Source organism: Mobula birostris, chromosome 19 (assembly GCF_030028105.1).
Source record: "Mobula birostris isolate sMobBir1 chromosome 19, sMobBir1.hap1, whole genome shotgun sequence".
In the NCBI taxonomy this organism is placed as follows: domain Eukaryota; kingdom Metazoa; phylum Chordata; class Chondrichthyes; order Myliobatiformes; family Myliobatidae; genus Mobula; species Mobula birostris.
Window position 1 is genome coordinate 569975 of NC_092388.1, and position 25435 is coordinate 595409.

The 25435-nt window shown below is 40.8% G+C and overlaps 1 protein-coding gene across 5 annotated transcripts in view; it reads right to left on the reverse strand.

Annotated features, from left to right (window-relative positions):
• Positions 1 to 25435, reverse strand: part of hycc1 (hyccin PI4KA lipid kinase complex subunit 1) — a 118198-nt gene that overhangs the window by 68217 nt on the left and 24546 nt on the right. For 3 of the 5 annotated variants that reach the window (XM_072283088.1, XM_072283087.1, XM_072283090.1), the window contains exons 2-7: positions 23215 to 23287; positions 16510 to 16611; positions 14111 to 14290; positions 12992 to 13072; positions 10808 to 10923; positions 6382 to 6477 (exon numbers count right to left, since the gene is read on the reverse strand). In XM_072283088.1, the coding sequence (XP_072139189.1) occupies positions 6382 to 6477; positions 10808 to 10923; positions 12992 to 13072; positions 14111 to 14290; positions 16510 to 16611; positions 23215 to 23265 (626 nt within the window). In that variant the 5' untranslated portion in view covers positions 23266 to 23287. Of the gene's footprint in view, positions 1 to 6381; positions 6478 to 10807; positions 10924 to 12991; positions 13073 to 14081; positions 14291 to 16509; positions 16612 to 23214; positions 23288 to 25435 lie in introns of those variants that run through there. The other 2 variants (XM_072283089.1, XM_072283092.1) reach the window with 2 other exon arrangements.

Sequence of the window (25435 nt, forward strand, 5' to 3'; positions counted from 1 at the left end):
TCTACTTTTCGTGATTTTTATTTACGACCTGGACGTGGGGGTAGAAGGGTGGGTTGGCAAGTTTGCAGACACCACAAAGGTTGGTGGTGTTGTAGATAGTGTAGAGGATTTGTCGAAGATTGCAGAGAGACATTGATAGGTTGCAGAAGTGGGCTGAGAAGTGGCAGATGGAGTTCAACCCGGAGAAGTGTGAGGTAGTACACTTTGGAAGGACAAACTCCAAGGCAGAGTACAAAGTAAATGGCAGGATACCTGGTAGTGTGGAGGAGCAGAGGGATCTGGGAGTACATGTCCACAGATCCCTGAAAGTTGCCTCACAGGTAGATAGGGTAGTTAAGAAAGCTTATGGGGTGTTAGCTTTCATAAGTTGAGGGATAGAGTTTAAGAGTCGCGAGATAATGATGCAGCTCTATAAAACTCTGGTTAGGCCACACTTGGAGTACTGTGTCCTGTTCTGCTCGCCTCACTATAGGAAGGATGTGGAAGCATTGGAAAGGGTACAGAGGAGATTTACCAGGATGCTGCCTGGTTTAGAGAGTATGCATTATGATCAGAGATTAAGGGAGCTACTCTTTGGAGAGAAGGAGGATGAGTGGAGACATGATAGAGGTATACAAGATATGAAGAGGAATATTTAGAGTGGATAGCCAGCGTCTCTTCCCCAGGGCACCACTGCTCAATACAAGGGGACATGGCTTTAAGGTAAGGGGTGGGAAGTGTAAGGGGTGGGAAGTTCAAGGGGGATATTAGAGGAAGGTTTTTTACTCAGAGAGTGGTTGGTGTGTGGAAATACACTGCCTGAGTTAGTGGTGGAGGCAGATACACCAGTGAAATTTAAGAAACTAGTTGACAGGTATATGGAGGAATTTAAGGTAGGGGGTTGTATGGGAGGCAGGGTTTGAGGGTCGGCACAATGTGGGCCGAAGGGCCTGTACTGAGCTGCGCTATTCTATGTTCCATCCAACTTCCCACTCACTTTTGCTACATTATATGACCTTTCCTTGGCCTTTATGCCTTGTCAGTCACGGTTGCCCAGCCTTGCCATTTGAAAACAACTTATTCTGTGGGACACGAGGAATTCTGCAGATGCTGGAAATTCAAGCAACACACATCAAAGTTGCTGGTGAACGCAGCAGGCCAGGCAGCATCTCTAGGAAGAGGTACAGTCGACGTTTCGGGCCGAGACCCTTCGTCAGGTGCTGCCTGGCCTGCTGCGCTCACCAGCAACTTTGATGTGTCTTCTGTGGGACATATCTATTTTGCACCTTGTGAACTATTCCCAGAAACTTCAGCCACCTCTGCTCTGCCTTCACACCTACCAGTATCCCTCTCCAATCTACCTGGGCAAGCTCCTCTCGCATGCCTCTGTAATTCCCTTTATTCCACTACAATACTGATACATGTGACTTATGCTTCTCCCTCTCAAATTGCAGTATGAATTCAATCATATTATGATCACTGCCTCCTAAGGATTCCTTAACGTTAAGCTCCTTAGTAAGATCTGGGTTATTACACAACACCCAATCTAAGATAGCCTTTCCCCGAGTAGGCTCGAGTACAAGCTGCTCTAAAAAGCTATCTCATAGGCATTGAACAAATACACTCTCTTGCAATCTAACACCAACCTGATTTTCCCCAATTCCCTTGTATATTGAAGTCCCCCATTACAATTGTGACATTACCTTTATTGCATGCCCTTTCCAGCTCCCTTTGCATTCTCAACCCCACATCTTGGCTACTTTGGAGGCCTATATATAATTCCCATAATGGTTTTTACACCCTTGCAGTTTCTTAACTCCACCCACAAAGATTCAACATTCTCTGACCCTATGTCAGGGGTCCCCAACCTTATTTTGCACTGCAGACCGGTTTAATATTGACAATATTCTTGCGGACCGGCCAACCGGGGGGGGGGTTCAAGTAGGGTTAAACTCACCTCAACATGTCTTTCACAGTTAGTGTTGCCAACTTTCTCACTCCCAAATAAGGGACAAGAGTAGCAGTCAAATACGGGACACTTGTGTTTACCCCGAGAAAGACTACCATGACCATGAAGCCTTGTGCGGGCACTTGTGTGCACATGCGTGATGTGCACGTGTGTACATGCCGATTTTCTTTTTCCACAAATCGGCTTTGGCTTAATCTTCCCGAGTACACTGTATATACATTATTTCTACTTTATATGGGCTGTGTATTTATCATATCATTCCTGCTTTTACAATGTGTTACTGTTACTTTAGGTTTTGTGTGTTATTTGGTATGATTTGGTAGGTTATTTTTTTGGGTCTGGAAACGCTTAAAAATTTTTCCCATATAAATTAATGGTAATTGCTTCTTCGCTTTACACCATTTCGGCACGAAAGGTTTCATAGGAACGCTCTACCTTAGCGGGGGAAATATGGGACAAGGGCGGTCCTGTATGGGACAAACCAATTTAGCCCAATATACAGGATGTCCCGGCAAATACAGGACAGTTGGCAACCCTGTGTTCAAGTTCAACAGTGCGTGACAGGGAATGAGAAAAGGTGCAGCTGACTCATATCGTTTCCTCGCGGCCCGGTAGCACATGCTTTGCAGCCCGGTACCAGTCCGTGGCCCGGTGGTTGGGGACCGCTGACCTATGTCACCCCTTTCTAAAGATGTAATTCCATCTCTTACCCACAGAGCCACATCACCGACTATGCCTTCCTGCCCGACATTTTGATACACAGTTATTCTCATGGGCGGGTTTGTTCATGCTACTGGGGAGAGTTTAAACTAATTTGGCAGTGGGATGGGAACTGGAGTGAAGGGACTCAGGATAGGATGGATGGTAAAAGAGCAAAGATAGTATGCAGTCAATCCGTTACGGAAGGCCGGCAGATGATAGGACAAAATTGCAGCCAGCAGGGTGAATAACAGTGCATTAGGGTTGCAGGATCAAAAAGAGTAGCAAATACAGTACTCAAAGTGTTATATCTCAATGCACAGAGCATAAGAAATAAGGTGGATGATCTTACTGCACTTTTACAGATTGTCAGGTATGATGTGACCATCACCAAATTGTGACTGATTGTGGATGGTTGTAGTTGGGAGCTGAATGTCAGAAGTTACACATTGTATTGGAGGGATAGGGAGATAGGTAGAGGGGGTGGCGTGGCTCTGCTGGTAAATAATGGCATCAAATCAGTAAAAAAATGTGACATAGGGTTGGAAGATGTTGAATCCTTTAGGATCGCAAAGGATGAGGTTTATGGAGTACTTGATGACACAGGACAAGATAGGACAAAGTTAGCATGGTTTTCTTTGGGTAAATCTCACCTGATGAACCTGTTGGAATTCTTTGAGGAGGTTCCAAGTTGGATAAATAAAGGGGATGCAGTGGATGTTGTAATATTTGAATTTTCAGAAGGCCTTTGACAAGGTGGCACACAAGAGGCTGCTTACCAAGTTATGAGCCCATGGTATTACAGGAAAGTTACTGGCATGGTTGGAGCATTGGCAGCAAGTGGGAATAAAAGGATCCTTTTCTGGTTGGCTGCCAGTGACTAGTGGAGTTCCACAGGGGTCAGTTTTGGGACCGCTTCTTTTTATGCTGTATATCAATGATTTAATGATGGAATAGATGGCTTTGTTGCCAAGTTTGCAGCAAAGATTGGTGGAGGTGCAGGTAGTGTTAAGGAAGCAAAAAGGCTGCAGAAGGACTTAGACAGATTAGGAGAATGGGCAAGAAAGTGGCAAATGAAATACAATGTTGGAAAATGCACGGTCATGCACTCTGGTAGAAAAAATAAATACGCAGACTATTCTGTAATGGGGAGAAAATACAAAATTCTCAGATGCAAAAGGCCTTTGGAGTCCTTGTGCAGAACACCCTGCCTTCTATTCTGACAGTAATCTTTTTTTGTCCTCTTGCATTCTCATCTTAATTTGTTTTGTAACTCCCAGTGAACGGCTCTCTCTACAATGTTCCTGACCTGATGGTGACTACTTCCCGTATATTATATTTATTTATATCTGCAGTATGTGGCATATTTTACTTTTCCCAAAGAGAAAAAGTCTATTTCACTAATTGAGGGTCTTAAGCAGAGGACATGGATCTAAGCTTATTGGTAGAAGAATGCTGAATCAAGGCTCCAGCGATCCCCAATCATCCTCGACATTAAATTCCAGGTGTGGAGGAACTACTTTTCCCTTGAGTGCTCTGGCTTTCTCCTTCATCCTAAAAACATGCTGGTAGTTTAAGCAGCTACAGTGATAGATGTAATTGACATTGGAATCAATGGGAACATGATAGTCATGTGAGAGGGAATATCAGGTGGTGAAGAGGCATATATAGGATGCTGACCTTCATTAGCTGGGGCAAAGAATATAACTGCAGGGAGGTCATAGTGTAACTTAAATCTTTAGTTAGGCCAGAGCTGGAACATTGCGTGTAGTCCAGGTTGCCGCCTGGGGTGAAGTAAAGACTTATCAGGACATTCCAGAACATTTCCATTATGTGGTGAGATTGTTTTATTTTCTTTGGAGGGGTGGTGCGTGGCGGGGGGGGGGGGGGGGGAGATCCCGACAGACGTTTACAAAATTATGAGGGCACAGAACTCTTCTCTACAAGATGCCCAAAACCCAAAGGTATAGATTTTAGTTGAAAGAGCAAGAGGCTGAGGGAATCTGAGGAAATTTCTCAGCCAGAGTGCAGCTGCAATCTGGAACACTTTCCCTAAGAAGATAATGAAGGCAGGTACTCAACAACAACAAAATTGTATCGAAATGAACACTTGTATTGAAATCACCATGGCATAGAAGAGCACAGACTGGTGCTGGTAAGTGTGGTTAGTGTAAAGGGGTACTTGGCATGGACACGGAGCGCAAAAGGACCTGTTTCAATGCTATATGACTAATTCCACATTGCAGAGCTACAGAGAAAATAGAGGGAACGGGATTGATGGAAACTGGCACTGATTCAACAGACCAGTTTCCTACTGTGTTTCCACTCATTTAAAAAAAACCCTGAAATTGACAAAGTTTCTTGAATTTACTCACTTTTAGGTAGTGCAGGCAGTAATCTATTTCAATTTAAGCACCTGAATAAGTACCTAAAAGTACCTAATCACAGCCCTACAGATTGGTGCTAATTGTTAATAGAAAGGTGATCTCAGTGCTGATCAGGGAATGCATGCATCTCTTTCAAAGCAGCAATGGTAGCTAATTTATTTAATTTAAAAATAAAGCACAGATAAGCCCTTCCAGCCCTTCAAACTGCACCAGCCAGCAACCCCAATTTAACTCCAATTTAATCACAAGACAATTTACAATGACCAGTTAACCTACCTGGTATGACTTTGGACCGTGGAAGGAAACCAGATCACAATTATAAAACCTACGCATTCCATGGGGAAGACATACAGAGATGCCAGGATTGAACTTCAAACTCCTATGCCCCAACCCGAGCTGTAACAGCATTGTGCTAACTGCAATGCTACTGTGGCGCCCAAATTAAGAATAATTAAAATAATGAATTTGAATGTAAAACAGTCAAGAGTGTTGATAGAGATCAAAGTGTACTTGTCAGGAAAAATACTGTCTGAACCTACTGCTGCTCTTCAGAAAAATAGGAGAGTGACAGTGCTGGTTCTGAAGACAAATGTTTTTTGTACTATCCTCTTTATGTCAGGATGTACAAATTTCCTATTCCAGTCAAAGTTGGTGTAAAAGTTATTAGAGCTGTTAGAGTTTTATTGCCATTACGCAGGACAACAAAATTAAGTCCTGCTCCATTCAGTGCAAAATAGCACACTGGCAATTCAATTACTAAAAACACAATGACAAAATGAGCCCAACAAACTGGCAGCCAAGAACATAGGAGAGTTTTAAAGGGTTCTTCAGTTCATGAATCTGTTGTCTAACAACTGCCCTCAGCTCCATCCCACGGTCATCATAAACCAAGTTGAAAAAGGCACATGCCACCCAAAAACAAGGCGTCAGGAATAGACTGCATCACTGATGTTCTAAAGCTCAATGCACTAATGTAATGAAATAATCTATATGAATGCATGGTAAACAAACTTTTTCACTGTACCTTGAAATAAGTGTCATTAAAAAAAATTATCAAGCTTCTCAAAGAATCTCCTTTCTACAGTGCTATATATTCTCAAATTTGCTTTGAAAATCTTCTGACTTCCTGATAAGCACTTGCAGTGAGGGAACCCAAAATAACACATTTCAGAAGCCTGATGATGTGTATAAAAATAAGAAGCATCTAGCTTCCCCATCAAGCATCTTCTGCTCCACCCAGAGTACATGAGTCCCACACTGGCTTCATCAGCATCTTACAACCCAAGAATTGGAGTGGAAATACATAATCCTTAATCCTGAAGTGCAACTAAAGAAAAAGATTCTCACCTAGAACACATATGGCACAGAGACTGTAGAGAAGGAGAAGGCATGTAGATTAAAGCTGCATTGTAACAGAGCAACAGGTACGTCAATACTTCAAACCTAAACAGCAGAGAAACACAGTTAACAGCATCTTAAAGCATAAGATTAAACATTGTTCGATAATGTATAGGGTTTGAAATTTGTAGAAATTAACTAAACAATTTAACCTGTAGCATTCCACCAAATATTATGAACAATGAAGCCATCATGATTGATTTTAACTGATTATAATTGAGATATCATCTCTATAAACTATTACCTTTCATCGTCTTTTATTAACATAACTGGGACCAAACAGTGCTATGAAAACCAAACCCAACCACCATTTCATGTATCGATTTAGTTCCTGCACAACCAAAATAATTCAGTTTCCAACTGTTATTTTCGGACAGTGATAAGCTGGAATAAAATCTAGACCATTTTGACACTGACCTCAGTCAGACACTTTCAATTCTCTATGTGTGATACCAGGTCTCATTAATATGGTTCATCTATGAGCAATTTAGCCAAACATTAAATATGGCATTATTCCACAGATTTTAATTTCAAATAATACTTTAAATCTTCCTTATTTTTATGATCAGAAAAAGATTGTAGACAGCAATTAGTTGATTTAACTTGCTAACAGGTTTATTCATAAATGGGAATGGTAACATTAGTTGTTTTTGATAAAGGACAAATGACACAGAAGCCTGAATAAATAACCTGAAATTACAAGTTCAAATTCTACTGCAGCAGATGGGAATTAAATCCCCTGACTAATTATCTTGCTGACAAATCAGTACCCTTAGTAGAAACATAGAAAACCTACAGCACATTACAGGGCCTTCAGCCCACAAAGTTGCGCTGAACATGTCCCTACCTTAGAAATTACTAGGCTTACCCATAGCCCCATAGAAACATAGAAAACATAGTGTTGAACATTTGGAAGCAGCACTGAGGGTAGCAAGGGTACAGAACTTATTTTGGGTGGGTCCATCATCAAAAATGCCCACTTCAATACTACTGACTCATCTGAAATTCTAGAGATCAATGCACCACCTGTGCTGGTTGTTCATTCCATACTCTCGTGACCCTGAGTGAAGAAGTTTCCCCTAATGAGCCCCTTAAGCTCTCTCACCTTTCACCCCTAACCTATGACCTTTGGTTGTAGTCCCACCCAACCTCAGAGGAAAAAGCCTGCTTGCATTTACCATATCTATACCCCTCAATTTTGTATACCTCTTAAAATTTCCTCTCAATCTTCTACGTTCCAGGGAATAAAGTCCTAGCATATTCAATCTTTCCTTATAACTCAGGTCCTCCAGACCCAGCAACATTCTTGTAAATTTTCTCGACAATCTTTTAATCTTATTTACATACTTCCTGCAGGTAATGACCAAAGCTGTACACAATACTCCAAATTAGGCCTCACACATTTCATACAACTTCCACAAAACATCCCATCTCCTGTACTCAATACTTTGATTTATGAAGGCCATTGTGCCAAAAGCTTTGTTTACGACCCTCTCCGCCTATGATGCCACTTTCAACGAATTATGGACAGATATTCCCAGATCCCTTTGTTCCAGAGCACTCCTCAGTTCCCAGTCATTCACTGTGTAAAACCTACCCTGATTGGTCCTACCGAAGTGCAACAACTCACACTTGTCTACATTAAATTCCATCTGCCATTTTTTCAGCTGATCCCGATCCCTCTACCAGCCACGATAGCCTTCCTCACTGTCCACTATCCCCCAATCTTGTGTCATCTGCAAATTTGCTGATCCAGTTAACCACACTATCATCCAGATCGTTGATATAGATGACAAACAACAAAAGACCCAGCACCGATCACCGCAACACTCCACTAGTCACAGGCCTCCAGTCAGAGAGGCAACGATCTACTTCCTCTCTCTGGCTTCTCCCACAAAGCCAACGTCTATTCCAGTTTACTACCTCATCTTGAATGCCAAGCGACTGAGCCTTCTCGACCAACCTCCCACAACCTCCCATGTAGAACCTTGTCAAATGTTTTGCTAAACTTCAGGTAGACAACATCCACTGCCTTGACTTCATCACTTTCCTGGTAACTTCCTCAAAAACTCTTTAAGATTAGTTAGACATGATCTACCTTGCTAACTATCTTTAATCAGATATATATATCTGGTCCATTAGAAAACCCTCCAATAACTTTCCCACAACTGATGTCAGACTCACCGTCCTCTAATATCCTGGTTTACGTTTCGAGCCTTTCTTAAACAGTGAAACAACATAGGCTAAACTCCAATCCTCTGATATCTCTCCTGTCGCTAAGGATGATATAAATATCTCTGCTAGGGCCCCAGCAATTTCTGCACTTGCCTCCTGCAGGGTCTGAGGGAAAATCTTTTCAGACCCTGGAGATTTATCCACCCTAACATGCCTCAGGACTGTAAACATCTCTTCTGTAATCTGTATAGGGTGCATGAAGTTGGTGCTGCTTTGCCTCATTTCTATAGACTTTGCGTCCGTCTCCAGAGTAAATACAGAATTTTTTTAAAATTATTTAAGATCTCCCCCATCTGTTTTGGCTCCACACATGGATTAACAACAAAATTTAGAAACAAAATTCACTCTGTACACTAACACCACCACCACCCATTCCTCTAAGGCGACATGTGACACACTACCACTTCAAATAAGATTTATTAACAATTTATTTGTTAATAACTGGGCATCGATGAAGCATTTTGGGCAGCTGGAACTACGTAAATGTATTCTACCACAATCTATAACCTTTTGAATCAGCAAATTCCTCATTGTGTAAGTTGAGGACCAAATCTGTTTTAAAATGCACAATAACATACAAGTAGCAGCATTAGGCATCTCTAAAAATGAGGTTCCAACCTCAAAGTTCAACACAGGATTATATGGTCAATAACAGAGTTAAATAATCCCATAAGAAATGGATTAAAATTGTTTGGTGTTGCCACAACCAGTTGTGAATGGTTGTGAACAATAGCAGATGGGAAAAAAACGGTCTATGAACATCTCCATTCTCAGTAATGAAATTGTTAGGCTGAAGTCACTTCCAGATGAAGATGTCAACTGGATAATCCATTTCAGCCTCCGCCCTAGGACTCCAATATCACAAAAGTCAGGCTTTAGCCAAGTGCATAAGATACAGTGCAAAACCATTAACTTGTCAGCTATAGTGCACAGTTTTGTGTTCCGGAATAAATTATATACGTAGTCAAGCTCTTCCAGATACAATACTGAAATCTGTAACAATATGGGGAAATTGTCCAAGCTGCATTACCTTTAAAAATGAAGAACAATGAAAACGCAGATTAACTACCATGCTTCAGGATATTCTCAATATTCAGCAAATTAATGGATGGTGACATTTGCTGTGTCATTCAATGCTAGTTATTCACTCATAATTGTTCAAAAAATGCCAGGGTTAGGTTCCACTAGAAACACAAATTCAGGCTTTCTTATAGCTTGAAAAAGCTCAGTTGAAAGCTGACACTAAAGTAATTCACAGAAACATAAAAATCTACAGCACATTACAGGCCCTTCGGCCCACAATGTTGTGCCGACAGTCAATTCCTTTTGCTATCAGGAGTACTTGACGAATGTGACATCAAAGAGAGCTTAAATACCTCCCTAGATATTCATTCTCTTACCACCAAACCCCCTACCATCAACATCCTGGAGTCACCACTGACCAGAAACTTAAAATGATAATAAAACATGCAAACACTGACTCAAATAGCAGCCACACAACTCAAGTACCTCATGGCAACTGGCTGACCTCATAACCCCCACAACATCTGCATAACCTAGTCGCCCACTTGTTTAAAACCTCAACCACTATCCATAGCAGACCCTTTGCCAAATGGTATTGGTCCATAGCATAAAAAAGTTCGGAATCCCTGATCTATAGCATTTATTACATCATTTCCATATCCTGGTTGCTTCAATTCACCAAGACTTCTTTGGCAATTCCTCCCAGACTCTATACCCCAAGGGCAGCACACACCATTTCCTACAAGTTTTTCTCCAAGTCACATTCCATCAGGCTGGAGGATATACAGTACATTGATCTTGCAAAAGTGATGGCTTTCAATGCTGGAATCTCCCCCCACATATGCCAACTTTGTCAGCACTTTCAACAAACAGGACAGGAATTTAATGTTTGTTTTTGAGCAATCCAGATCTCAGAAACTAATAAAAACTCCTGGATAGCTACACATTAATTTAGCTTATGTGAGTCATGTTTTCCCATCTTCAAAACTTGGATTTTCAAGAGTAAATACTTGTCAGATTTGAATTAAAGTTCAGAAGCAATATTTAATTAAATATTTTAAATTAATGTATTAATTTCAGTTCTTACTATTAATTTTATAAATGTTTAATAGGCTACCTGTTTTGCGCTGTAAACGTTTCCCTTTGACAATGAGGTCCAGTATGTACCACTCTGGTCAAGCCATGCCGAGATAAAGCGCCTTCTGTAAGTGCCATAGAACCAAAACTAGAAGGCTGAAGCAGCAAGGTTAATTAACAAAGTATATCAAATTATAAAATCTAATGTAGATTTTCAAAAATAATTGTTTTGCATGGCAATGTCCTTAATGTAATGCAGACTGTCACAATATAGTACCATGGAAAAGAGGAGACAATTCAGTGCTGCTAAGAGGATCTCAGATCTCAATACTAGTGATTAGCATAAAGGATTATAAAGATTACATTATTGACTTCACAAGGGTCAATGAATAGCACAGGGCAATTAACTGTACTGCTACATGATCAAAGGTATTTAAGATGAGAGAAATATTGAATAAGTGCAAACACGAGAAAATTTGCAGATGCTGGAAATCAAAGCAACACGCACAAAATGCTGGAGGAACTCAGCAGGCCGGACAGCATCTATAGAAAAGAGTAAACAGTCATCATTTTGGGCCACGACTCTACATCAGGACTAGAAAAGAAGATGAGAAGTCACAGTAAGAAGGTGGGGTGGGGGGGGGGGAGGGGAGAAAGAAGAACAAGGCGGTGGGTGATAGGTGAAACCAGGGGAGGGGTGTAGTACTTCTTCCTCCTCCCCTCCGACTCATTCTTACTGGGAATTCTCATCTTTTTATCCAGTCCTGACGATGGGTCACAGCCCGAATCATTGACTGTTTACTATTTGCCATAGTTGTTTTTCTGTTAGCTCTGGCTTCCCTTGTCAGCCACAGTAAATAGTAACTTTGCCATTTGAGCATTTCTATGTTTTTGGAATACATCCATTTTTCCCAGAAACTCAAGGCACTTCTGCTCTGCTGTCATACCCGCCAGCATCTCCCTCCAATTTACTTTGGCCAACTCCTCTCTCATACCACTGTAATTTCCCTTACTCCACTGAAGTATTGCTACATCAGACTTTACTTTCCCCCTATCAAATTTCAAGTTGAACTCAATCATATTGTGATCACTGTCTCCTAAGGGTTCTTTTACCTTAAGCTCCCTAATTGTCTCTGGTTCATTACATAACACCCAATCCAGTATAACTGATCCCCTAGTAGGCTCAACGACAAACTGCTCTAAAAAGCCATCTCAAAGGCATTCAACAAATTCACTCTCTTGAGATCTATTACCAGCTTGATTTCTCCCAATCTACCCGCATGTTAAAATCTCCAATGACTATCATAACATTGCCCTTTTGACATACCTTTTCTATTTCCCATTGTAATCTGTAGTCCACATCCCAGCTACTGTTTGGAGGCCTGTATATAACTGCCAGCAGGGTCCTTTTTCTCTTAAACACAAAATAATCTGCAGATGCTGGGATCACACTCACAGCACGCTGGAGGAACTCAGCAGGTCGGGCAGCATCAGTGGAAACGATAAGTCGACCCGTTTCGGGCCGGAACCCTTCGTCAGGACAAACTGCTCTAAAAAGTCATCTTGTAGGCATTCAACAAATTCACTCTGACGAAGCGTTCCAGCCCGAAACGTCAACTCATCATTTCCACTGATGCTGCCTGACCTGCTGAGTTCCTCCAGCGTGCTGTGAGTGTTCCTTTTACTCTTACAGTTTCTTAAGTCAACACATGTGTATTCAACATCTTCTTAATGATTTGATGCCGTTCTTTACCAGTAGAGCCACGCCACCCTCTCTGCCAACTATCCTATCCCTCCAATACAGTGTGTAACCTTGGGCATTCAGCTCCCAGCTATAACCATCCTTCTGCCACAATTCAGTGATGGCCACAACCTCACACCTGACAATCTGTAATAGTGCAACAAGATCATCCACCTTATTTCTTATACTCCGTGTACTGAGATATAACACTTTGAGTACTGAAATTGCTACCCTTTTTGATTCTGCATCCCTAATGCACTGTTTCTCACCCTGCTGGCTGCAGTTTTGTCCTATCATCTGCCTGCCCTTCCTGACAGTCTGACTGAATGCTATCTTTGCTTTTTTTTAACCATCTGTTCAATCCTGAGTCCCTTCACTCCAATTACCATCCCCCTGCAAAATTAGTTTAAACCCTCCCCAACAGCTCTAACAACCCTAGTTCCCCCACAGTTTCAGGTGTAACCTGTCCCTTTTGCCTCTTACCTCATGGTACACCGATGGTTTTGATAGGGATGGCACAGTAAAAGACCACACTTTGCTACATCCATCCTTATCCACAATCTCCTGGAAAACAATCAGAAACTTGAGACTTTGATAGAGATAACAATACAAATACAAGTGTAACGAAACTATTTTAATTTAATCTTTGTGCTTAGTTCAAACCAATAGCTGAGTTCCAAAGCTAAAACAATAACTGATGTATAAACAAGAGAAAATCCACAGTGTCTAGAAATCCGAGCAACACACACAAATTGCTGGAGGAACTCAGCAGCCCAGGCAGCAAACAAGGTCAGAAATGTTTACCATCTCATGGAGACAACCCATGAATTACAAACTGCCACAAGTTCTTCCATTTTGTACCACTCCACTTATAGCTTAAGTAAAAAACGGCACCTTATCATTCACTTCTCCATCAGTTTCATGAGCATTGTGTTTGAACATTAAAAGGATCACTAAACTCCCCACTGTAATGAAGTGCATAAATACCCTTTTAATGCTATGATTCATGATGACAGCAATTCAACCCCTCTGCCATAGAAAATGGAAAACCTAAACTTTGGAGCCTCATTCCTTAAAGTAGTCAATTATCCGAAATTTTAATATCAATTATGATTTTGTTTTCAGTCTTGGATATAAACAGAACAATACCTACAACTCATGAAAGAGATGCCCTGTGATGTCATGCTTCACCAAGATCTCAGAATGGACATAACATCCTGCACCATATAGTGCAAAATTAAAACTGACCAGTGGGTACCGAAAAAAGTCCAAACGATCAAATTATAAGATTCCCTATCCAATCAAGTTCTGGTCAACCGGTAGAACTTATACATTTTACCAAAAAAGTTATGATTGATTAAGTAGATCTTTCACATGACTATGTTGAACGCTGAGCAATTGAAAATACATTTCAAAGTCAGTATTTTTCAGTGTAGTGACCATGCTATACATTAAAAGTTATGAATGCAATGGCAATCATAGAAATGGCTAAACAATACTGCACACTATTCTGAGCTCTCAATCTGAAGTTGGTTATTGAAATGCATTATGTGTACTTTTTACCATTACGTACCAAGTTGTGCACCTTTTACCATTACATACCAAGTTGTAGATGCCCAGGAGAAGAGCCTCAATGCAGCCACTACTGTGCATGTCCCGTGCCAATACAACTGAAAGGTAGCTCCATATTAGTTCAGGAAGAAACTGTAAAGTGAATCTCTTGAGTTCAAACTCTCCGCTGCGATAAAATTCAAACAACTGGTGGCAAACTGGCTCCAACAACTGAAAGTAAAAGTCAAACATTAAAATATAGAAAAGTTTCTGGAAAATATCTATTTAATTTTGTATTTAAGATGAAGAAAATAGAGTAAAATCAACATCATGGCAACAGTAATGTTAAAATAAAAACTACAAGAATGCCTGGCCAAATACATCATTAAGAAAAATATTACTTGTTGTAGTCTTATGTTAAAGGAGATATTTACAAATTTTTATATGGTGCCACTGTTAAAATGCACTAAGTTGTACGATGTCTGGTTGCTTAAGAACATATTATAAAACACAATGAACTTTCAAAGCCTGTTGTGATTTCTATAGTACAACTTGTACCAAAAATATTCTTAGATTTTGGGTGGAATGGGAAGCCAATTATTACTTCCAGCTACTGTGGTTTGTATTTATACACTCAGTGGCCACTTTATTACGTACACCTGTACATTAATACAAATATTTCAATCAGCCAATCATGTGGCAGTAACTCAATGCATAAAAGCATGCAACCATGGTCAGGAAGATCAATTATTGTTCAGACCAAATGGAGGAGAAATATGAAGAAAAGTGACTATGACCATGAAATGATTTTTGGTGCCAGATGGAGTGATTTTAGTACCTCGGAAACTGCTAATCTCCTGGGATTTTCTCACACAGCAGTCTCTAGAGTTTACACAGAATGGTGCAAAAAATAAAAACAAACAAAACAACCAATGAACATGGGTTCTGTGAGTGAAAATGCCTTGTTAATGAGAGAGATCAGAGGAGAATGGACAGACTGGCTCAAGCTAACAGGAAGGCAACGGTAATTCAAATTAGAGACTAGCTTTAGAAACATAGAAAATCTCCAGCCCAATACAAGCCCTTCAGCCCACAATACCATGTCGAACATGTACTTACTTTGGAAATTACCTAGGGTTACCTATAGCCCTCTATTTTCCTAAACTCCATGTATCTATCCAGGAGTCTCTTAAAAGACCCTATCGTATCCACCTCAACCACCATTGCCAGCAGCCCATTCCACACACTCACCACTCCCTGCGTAAAAAACTTACTCCTGACATCTCCTCTGTACCTACTTCCAAGCACCTTAAACCCATGCCCTCTTGTGTTAGCTATTTCAGCCCTGGGAAAAAGCCTCTGATTATCCACATGATCAATGCCTCTTATCATCTTACACACCTCTATCAGGTCACTTCTCATCCTCCACCGCTCCAAGGAGAAAAGGCTGAGTTCACCCAACCTATTCTCATAAGTCATGCTCCCCAATCCAGGCAACATCCTTGTAAATCTTCTCTGCACCCTTTCTATAGTTTCCAGTTCCTTCCTGTAGTGAGGTGACCAGAACTGAGCACAGTACTCTATATTGTATGCTTTCTATTTGTCACATATAAAACATACAGTAAAATTGGTTTTGTGTCAACAACCAATACAGTCCAAGGATTATGAACAGCCCACAAGTGCTGCCAATTCGACTGAATTTTTCCCAATGCAAAACTTAATGACGACTATATTGTGGTTGATGTGATTATGCCAAATTTAGTACAAGTCCAATGTGGGCGACTGGTCCCAAAATTTAGAGTCATTTGGAGCCAAAGCAGGTTGCAGCTCTAAACCTCTGGCTAGACCATACTTTAGAGTAGCATTTTTAGTTCTGGTTGCCTCATTATTGAACATCCCCATGGTGGCAATGACCAATACCAGAGGACCTGCTATTAAGGTGAGTGGAGGAAAGTTTAGAGAGATGTCGGTTTATGCGGAGTCTGGAATGCCCTGCAAGTGGTGCTAATAAGAGGATGATGCATTGTTGGGTCTGCAGCAGAAGCCAAAATATGCAGAGGGAGGCAGCTCAGGACTCATGCAACAAAGGTAGTGAGTAGACAGATTCTGCACCACAGAAAGGTGCCACACAACCAGGTACGTTTGTGTTTTATACCCTGTTCACTGAGAAAATAGTAGAGGTACAAACATTGCAGAAGTCAAAGCAGATGGGCTCTGTGGGGGTGACGGAGTCCTGCATTTACATAGTGGTTTTACTGTGAATATAAAAAAGCCACAAGATGTTTCAGAGACCAATGCCAAAGTTCAAGGCAAAATAGACGAGTGAGCAAGAATGCCTAGATTTACAAAGGTTTGGCTTAACAGAGATAGAATGAAGTCACAAATGAAATTAAAAGGGAAATGCAGAGCATGTAGCCTAGAAAACGGAAGAATTAGAACAGAACACTTACCTCATTGCGTGATTCACTAATGACTGTGTACAACTTCGAAACCAGAGTACTCTTGCAGTTTAAACTTGAAGCATAACTGCATATGGAGGTCTCAGGAAGCATCTGCATTAAAAGAAAAAGAGAGTAATTAGAACGTACTTTAAATGGCAGCTCTGTTAGACATAATACTGTAATAGCTAATAATATTAAAGAGGATACCAAGAGTAGCTTCACATACATAAAATGTAAAAGAGAGGCAGAAGTGGATATTGGACCACTGGAAAACGATGCTGGGGAGGTAGTAATGGGGGTGGGGGGGAGACAAGGAAATGGCAGGTGAACTAAATAAGTATTTTGCATCAGTCTTCACTGTGAAAGAAACTGGAAAACCAGAGAACTGGAAAATTACAAATGTCACTTCACTCTAAGAAAGAAGAGAGGCAGAAGAAAGGAAATTATAGGCCAGTTAGTCTGACCTCTTTTTTTTTGTAATTTATTTTTTATTGAAATTCATTGTCAAACAAAACTTTCCATAAGATGATGTGGTTTCAGGGTATTTGGAAGCCATATGATAAAGTAGGCCACAGTCAGTATGGTTTCCTCAAGGAAAAATCTTGTCTGACAAATCTGTTGGAATTCTTTGAAATAGTAACATGCAGGGTAGACAAAAAGAGCAACACACACAAAATGCTGGAGCAGCTCAACGGGACAGGCAGCATCTATGGAAAAAAAGTACGGTCAACATTTCAGGCCAAAACGTTTCGGCAGGACTGCAGAAAGAAAGCTGAGGAGTAGATTTGAAAGGTGGGGGAGGGGAAAGAAAACACCAGACGATAGGTGAAACTTGGAGGGGGAGGGATGAAGCAAAGAGCTGGGACGTTGATTGTTGAAAGAGACAGGCCACGGAAGAAAGAAAAAAGGTGGGGGGGGGGTTGGCGGGGGAGAAGCACCAGAGGAAGGTGATGGGCGGGCAATGAAGTAACATGAGGGGGGCAAAGGGGATGGGATTGGTGGGGGGGAGGGGGATGGAGGCATTACTGGAAGTTTGAGAAACCGATGTTCATGCCATCAGGTTGGAGGCTACCCAAACAGAATACAAGGTGCTATTCCTCCAACCTAAGTATGGCCTCATCACAACCGTGGAGGCGATGGATGGACATATGGGAATGGGAAGTGGAATTAAAATGGGTGGCCACTGGGAGATCCTGTTTTCTCTGGCGGACGGAGTGTACATGCTTGGTGAAGAGGTCTCCCAATCTATATCGGGTCTCACCAATATACAAGAAGCCACGCAGGGAACACCAAACACAATATATGACCCCAAGAGACTCACAGGTGAAGTGTCGCCTCACCTGGAAGGACTGGTTGGGGCCCTGAATGGTGGTGAGGGAGGAGGTGTAGAGGCAGGTGAAGTGCTTGTTCCACTTGCAAGGATAAATGCCAGGAGGCACAGCAGTGGGGAGAGACGAATGGAGAAGGGAGTCGTGTAGAGAGCAATCCCTACGGAAAGCAGGAAGTGTGGGGTGGGGGGGGGGGGAAGAGAAGAGACGTATTTAGTGGTGGGATCCAGTAGGAGGTCCTGAAACTTCAACTGTACTCTTTTCCATAGATGCTTCCCAGCCTGCCAAGTTCCTCCAGCACCTTTGTGTACGTTGCTTGAATTTCCAGCATCTACAGATTTTCTCTTGTTTGTGATTAGACAAAAGGAGAATACATCGATGCTGGAGAATCAATTGGATTTTCAGAAGGCCTTTGACAAGGTGCTACACAAGGCTGCTTAACAAGTCCATGGTATTACTGGAAAGATTCTAACATGGATAAAGCAGTGGCTGATTGTAGGAAGCAAAGAGTGGGAATAAAGGGAGCCTTTGTGGTTGGCTGCCAGTGACTAATGGTGTTCCACAGAGGTCTGTGTTGGGACTGCTTCCTTTTACGTTATACATCAATGACTTGCCTAATGGAATTGACGGGTTTGTTGCAAAGTTTGCAGACGTTATGAAAATAGGTGGAGGGACAGGTAGAACGGCTGCAAAAGGATTTAGACAGATTAGGAGAATGGGTAAATAAATGGCAGATGGAATACAGTGTTGGGAAGTGCATGGTCATGCTCTTTGGTAGAAGAAATAAAAGGGTAGACTATTTTCTCAATGGAGAGAAAATTCAAAAATCTGAGGTGCAAAGGGATTTGGGAGTCCTTGTGCAGGATTTCCAAAAGGTTAATTTGCAGGTCAAGTCTGTGGTGAGGAAGGCAAATGTAATGTTAGCATTCATTTCAAGAGGACTAGAATAGAAAAGGGTGTAATGTTGAGGCTTTATAAAACACTCCAATACTTGGAGCATTGTGAGCAGTTTTGGGTGCCTTATCTTCGAAATGATATGCTAAAACTGGAGAGGGTTCAAAGGAGGTGAATGAAAATGATTCCAGAATTGAATGGCTTATCATATGAAGAGCATTGGATGGTTTTGGGCCTGTATTCACTGGAATTCAGAAGAATGAGGGGTGACCTCATTGAAACCTATTAAATGGTGAAAGGTCTTGAAAGAGTGGATGTGGAGAGGGACGTCCTTTTAGAATGGAGATGAGGAGGAATTTCTTTCGCCACTGAGTGGTAAATCTGTGGAATGCATTGCCACAGATGGCCAGGGAGGGAAAGTTTTTACGAATATTTAAGGCAGTGGTTGATATATTCTTGATTGGTCAAGGCACGATAAAATATGGGGAGAAGTAGGAGATTGGGGCTGAAAGGAAAAATGGCTCAGTGATGAAGCAGCAGTGGAGTATCTTGACGGGCCAAATGGTCTAATTCTGCTCCTATATCTTACGGTCTTACAAATACAGCTGTTACATGTGTGCCTTCATCACTACCACCAGAAAGAACAAGATTGCTGGAATCTTCTTGCCCACCAGCAGTACACTTAGAAACATTTCCATTGAAAATATATATCCAGATGCTGGAAAGTGAGCTGCCATTACACTTCACTAACTTTATGGTGCATGCATACAGTTAAAAGAACAACTAGTTAATTACTTCTGGTATCTAAAGTTTTGCAGTTTGAGAATACTTAACCACTCTTTACTTCTTACTAAACAAAATATTAAAATGTACAATTATTAATTCCAAAATCTTCTAAACAAGCTTCTACTTAAAGCAGAGACATTTTAGACAGGTTGAAATTGATCTGTATGCTGGGTCTAGATCAGGGGTCGGCAACCTTTTCACCTCTGTGGGCCGGATTGCGTATTAATGAGCGGACGGTGGGCCAGATAAATGTCATAAAAAACTTGAAATATGGGAATTATCCATTTAAATACATCTAGTTATGTTTTGCCTCAAATTAATGAATAACGCACGCTAGAAAATCATTTGTGCTTAAGGTTACCTACCCCTGGTCTAGATGCATGACTTTGTCAATTAAAAAATAACAGTAAAGTTTCTCACTTATGCTTTACAAAAATAAGTGAACAGCCTCTACCTTCAGCTTTAGTAAATATTTCCAAGCCTATTTACTGACACTTCACTTCATTTAAAAGATTTTGGTAGGTTCTGGTATTTTTGAGTTGCTGTTACAAATGGAAGTTGCTATTCCGTGTGCTGTACCCAAAAGAAAAATTACATTTAGCTACACACTCCCTGGTACTGAAGATCACAGTAACTGACCAGTGGATCACTAGAGGGAGCAAATTCTGTATGACTAAAGGCATTCAAACTTATACGCCTCAGAAACAAGCCCTTCAGCCCCTTGTCCATATCACGGAGCACCCAACTACACTAATCCCATTTGGCCTGTTGCCTTCTATGCCTTGGCAATTCAAGTGCTTACTTTGATACTTAAATGTTTCAGGTCGAGTATTAGTGTCATAGAGCACTAAAGCACAAAAACAGGCCCTTCGGTCCATCTAGTCAGTGCAGAACAGTTATTCTACCTAGTCCCATCTATATAGTTCTCCACACCCTTCCCATCCACTGTCCATCTTATCAACTGGGAATAATGTTGTTGTGTAGCTGAAGACTGACCTCAATATCACCCAAAACACCAAACTCTTCAACTACTCTCTTATTAATCACACATCTCACTTTTACATCTACATAATTAATGCTGATAACATAAAGCGAGAAAAGAATCACAGGCTTACATCTTAATTACCATCAAGATAGCAGATATGGCAACAAATTATTTTACTAATATTGATTGCATTACAGGTGAGGCAATTTTGTGTCTCAGCTGAAAACCACCCAGAAAAAATCAAGTTTGACATTGTGCTCTTGACATGAAATCCACAAAATTAACAACCTCGTCACAGGCAACACAGCAATGGCAGCAACTACCAGACCACCAACCTATCCCTGCATACGGAACAATGTTAGTTCCTCGAGGAGAAACATTTGAACAATTTCCAAAATACTTTATAATCGCCAAACAACTGATACTAGAATGTACAATCATCACAGCGATATTTGATTCTGCGCTTCACACTCCCTGGATTACAAATATTAAATATTAAAAATATTAAAAATATTAAAAATTAGTAAATATAAACATTTAAATTATAAATCATAAATAAAAAATAGAAAAATGGAAAGTAAGGTAGTGCAAAAAAACCGAGAGGCAGGTCCGGATATTTGGAGGGTACGGCCCAGATCCGGGTCAGGATCCGTTCAGCAGTCTATCACAGTTGGAAAGAAGCTGTTCCCATATCTGGCCGTACGAGTCTTCAAGCTCCTGAGCCTTCTCCAATGCTAGCCAAATCAGAAAATTACAGTAATACAGCACAGAAACAGGCCAATCATAAACAAGAAAAAAATCTAGCAAAATAGTAGTCGACTTTGAGCCAAAATGCTTTGGCAGGACCGGAGAAAACAAGCTAAGGACTAGATTTAAAGGGTGGGGAGAGGGGAGAGAAAAACGCAAGATGATAGGTGAAACCTGGAGGGAGAAGGATGTAGTAAAGAGCTAGGAAGTTGACTGGTGAAAGAGACAGCAGGACATGGAATGAAGAAAAGGGAGGAGAAGCACCAGAGGGAGGTGATGGGTGGGCAAGGAGATAAGAGAGGGAAAAGGGGATGAGAATTGGTGAAGGGGAGGGAGGGTGGGAGGCATTATAGAAGTTTGAGAAATTGATGTCAATGATTTGGTTGACGGAATTGATAGGTTTGCGGCCAAGTTTGCAGACGATATGAAGCTAGATGGAAGGGCAGGCAATGTTGAGAAAGCAGGAAGTCTGAAGAAGAACTTGGACAAATTAGGAGAATAGGCAAAGAAGTAGCAGATGAAATATATTGCAGGGAAATTCATGGTCATGACTTTGTAAAAGGAATAAAAGCATAGATTATTTTCTAAGAAGAAAATTCAGAAATCAGAGTTGCAAAGGGACTTGGAAGTCCTTGTACAGGATTCCCTAAAGCTTAACTTGCAGACTAAGTCAGTGGTATGGAACGCAAATGTAAAGTTAGCATTCACTTTGAGAGGACTAGAATATAAAAGCAAAGATGTAATGCTGAGGCTTTATAAAGCATTGGTCAGACTGCACTGGGAGGACTGAGTGGCTTTGGGCCCCTTATCTGAGAAGGATGTGCTGGCATTGGACAGAATCCAGAGAAGGTTCATGAGAAATATTCCAGGAATGAAAGGGTTAATATACGAGGAGCATTTGATGGCTCTGGGCCTGCACTCACTGGAGTTCATTGAGGTGGGAGGATCTCACTAAAATCTATCAAATATTGAAAGGGCTAATAGAGTGAATATAGACAGGATGTTTCCTATAGTTGGGGAGGCTAGGGCCAGAATAGAGGGATATCCATTTAGAACAAAGATGAGGAGGAATTTCTTTTGCTAGAAGGAAGTGAATCTGTGGAATTCATTGTTACAGATGGCTGTGGAGACCAAGTTATTGAGTATATTTAAAGTGTAGGCTGAAAGTTTCTTGATTAGTCAAGACTTTTAAGGGTAACAGGGAGAAGGCAGGAGAATGGGCTTGTGAAAAATAATGAATCTGTCATGGAATGGTGGAGCAGACTCGAAAAGCTGAATGGCCTAATTTGCTCCAATGTCTTATGGTCTAACTTTAAAGCCACTGTTAAGTTAATGGGTTGTATACAACTGTTTGTAATATATGGATGATTTACACTGACAAAATTTAAAGTTAAGTCTTGCACAATCCCCTGACAGCATACATTATATTGTGGTTATTTTTAGAGATATTCACTTCTTGTTTAATGCTTCACTGACAGCCTTGGCGGCTCATACAATTTTAAAATTGAGTAAATGTGAATACTGACTGATAAATGCATGAACACAGGCAGCAACAACAGTTATTTTTAAACTATTCACTGATAGAATAATATGCATATTCAAATAATATGCATATTCAATGTGATAACTAATGGTTCATATTCACTACTATTTAAATAAACACGAAGTTTATTGACAATAAACTAACACAATATGTAAATGAAGAAAATAAACTGCACACATTAGTCAATAAATTCTCAACATATTTGACACTTCAGTAACTTTGGAGAAATACGCACATTCAAAATGGCCACCAATTATAAACTTTCATGATGCCTTCATTCCCTTGTCATTCACGTCACTGACATTACCAGCTGTCCTAACTGATACATCTTTCAGATTGCTAACAACAATTGCATAGTCTTTAATTATTTCATAAACTACCTATTGAATAAATTCATTTGTCCAAAACAACCAAACTGATGGAAAAAGTACCTTGAACTCCGAGAGCCATTCCTCCACCACCCGTTTATCTGCTGCCAACATCTTCTCACATCCACAATGTAATCTTTAAAAGGACATGTCAGGATTAGAATCACATCTTCAGAAACAGTTACAATTTAATTTACAATCCAGAAAAAAACATCTGTCTTTATATTTTATGATAATTGAGATAATTTGTGCAGCGACTAATCAACAGAGAGGGAGTCCATAAAAAGAACTAAGTTTTCAATTTGGTCCACAATCAAGGTTTAAAAGTTGGTAAAAATAGGACGGTTTGTTAGGTGAACACATGAGAAACTGGTGCCAGGGGCAGGGGTTTAGATTTATGATTCATTGGGATCTCTTCTGGGGAAGGCACAACTTGTACAAAAGGGATGGGTTACACCAAGGCATCTATTAAGAGTTGTTTGGGAAGTTTTAAACTAATTTGGCAGAGGGATGGGAACCACAGTGATCGTGCTGAGGATGAGGTAGTTGGTTTAAAACAAAGGAAATCTGAAACGAGACTCTTAGCAAGGAGAAGCTGATGATAGGGCAAAATTGCAGCCAACAGGTTGAGTTGCAATGTAAAAGGTAGACAACAACTGAAAAGGGTGAATACAGCACTGAAGGTGTTATTTTTGAATGCGCTCAGAACTTGGAATAAGGTAAATAAACTTGTAGCACAGTTACAGATTGGCAAGTATGATGTTGTAGGGATCACTGAATCATGGCTGAAAGAAGATTATAGCTGGGAGCTTAATGTCCAAAGATACATATTGTATGAAAAAGACAGCCAGAAGGAGGAATTGGTGGTGTACCTCTGTTGTAAAAAATGAAATCAAATCATTACAAAGAGGCGAAACAAGGTCAGAAAGAGTTGAGTCGTGGTAAAGCCAAAAGAACTGCAAGGGTAAAAATGACCTGTTGGAAGTTATATACAGACCCCCAAACAATAGTAAGGATGTGGTCTACAAACTGCAATGGGAGATAGAAAATCCATCTCAAAAGGGCAATATTACAATAGTCATGGGGGTTTCAATATGCAGGTAACTGGGAAAACCAGGTTGGTGCTAGATCCCAAAGGGGGATTTTTTAGAATGGCTCGGAGGTGGCTTTTTTGAGTAACTCGTATTGAACCCACTAGAGGATTGGCTATTCTGGATCGAATATTGTGCAATGAACTGGAATTGATCAGACAGCTTGAGGTAAAAGAACCCCTAGGAGCAAGTGATCATAATATAATCAAATACACCCTGAAACTTCAGAAGCACAAGCTAAAGTCAGATGTATCACTAAAAGGAATTTAAGGTGGCATGAGAAAGGAGTTGGCCAAAACTGATTGGAAAAGAGCTCTGGCAGGGATGAAGGCACAGCAGCAATGGGTGAGATTTTTGGAAGCAATTCTGAAGGCAGAAGATATATACATCACAAAAACGAAGAAGAATTCTAAAGGCAAGACGACACAACTGTGGTTAACAGAGGTCAAAGCTAACATAAAAGCCAAAGATACAGCATATGATAGAAAAAAGGTGAGTGAGAAGTTACAGGTTTGGGAAGCCGTTTAAGAAAAAACAAAAGAAGGCAACTAAAAGAGTCACCAGGAAGGAAAAGATGGAATACAAAATTAAATGGCCCAATGATATTAAAAGGGGATACCAAAAGTTTCTTCAGATACATGAAGTGTAAAAGAGAGGCAAGAGTAGATATCAGACCACTGGAAAACATGCTGGCAATGCGGATGAACTGAATAAGTATTTCTACACCAGTCTTCACTGTGGAAGACACTAGCAATACAGTGGAAGTTCCAGGGGTCAGAAGTGTGTGACGTTCCCATTACTAGGGAAAGTTCTTGGGAAAGTGAAAGGCTGAAGCGAGGCAAGTCACGTGGACAAGGTTGACTACACCCAGGGTTCTGAAAGAAGTGGCTAAAGCGAGTGTGGAAGGATTAGTACTGATCTTTCAAGAATCACTAGATTCTGAAATGGTTCCGGAAGACAGGAAAATTGCAAATGTCAGTCCACTCATCAAGGAGGGAGAGAGGCAGACAAAAGGAAGTTATAGGCCAGTTAGTCTGACCTCAGCGGTTGAGAAATGTTGGAATCAATTGTTAAGGATGTGGTTTCAGAGTACTTGGAGGCACATAATAAAACTGGCCATAGTCATTATGGTTTCCTCAAGGGAATATCTTGCCTGATTTGATTGGGAGAAGTGCACAGACGCAGCAGTTTGT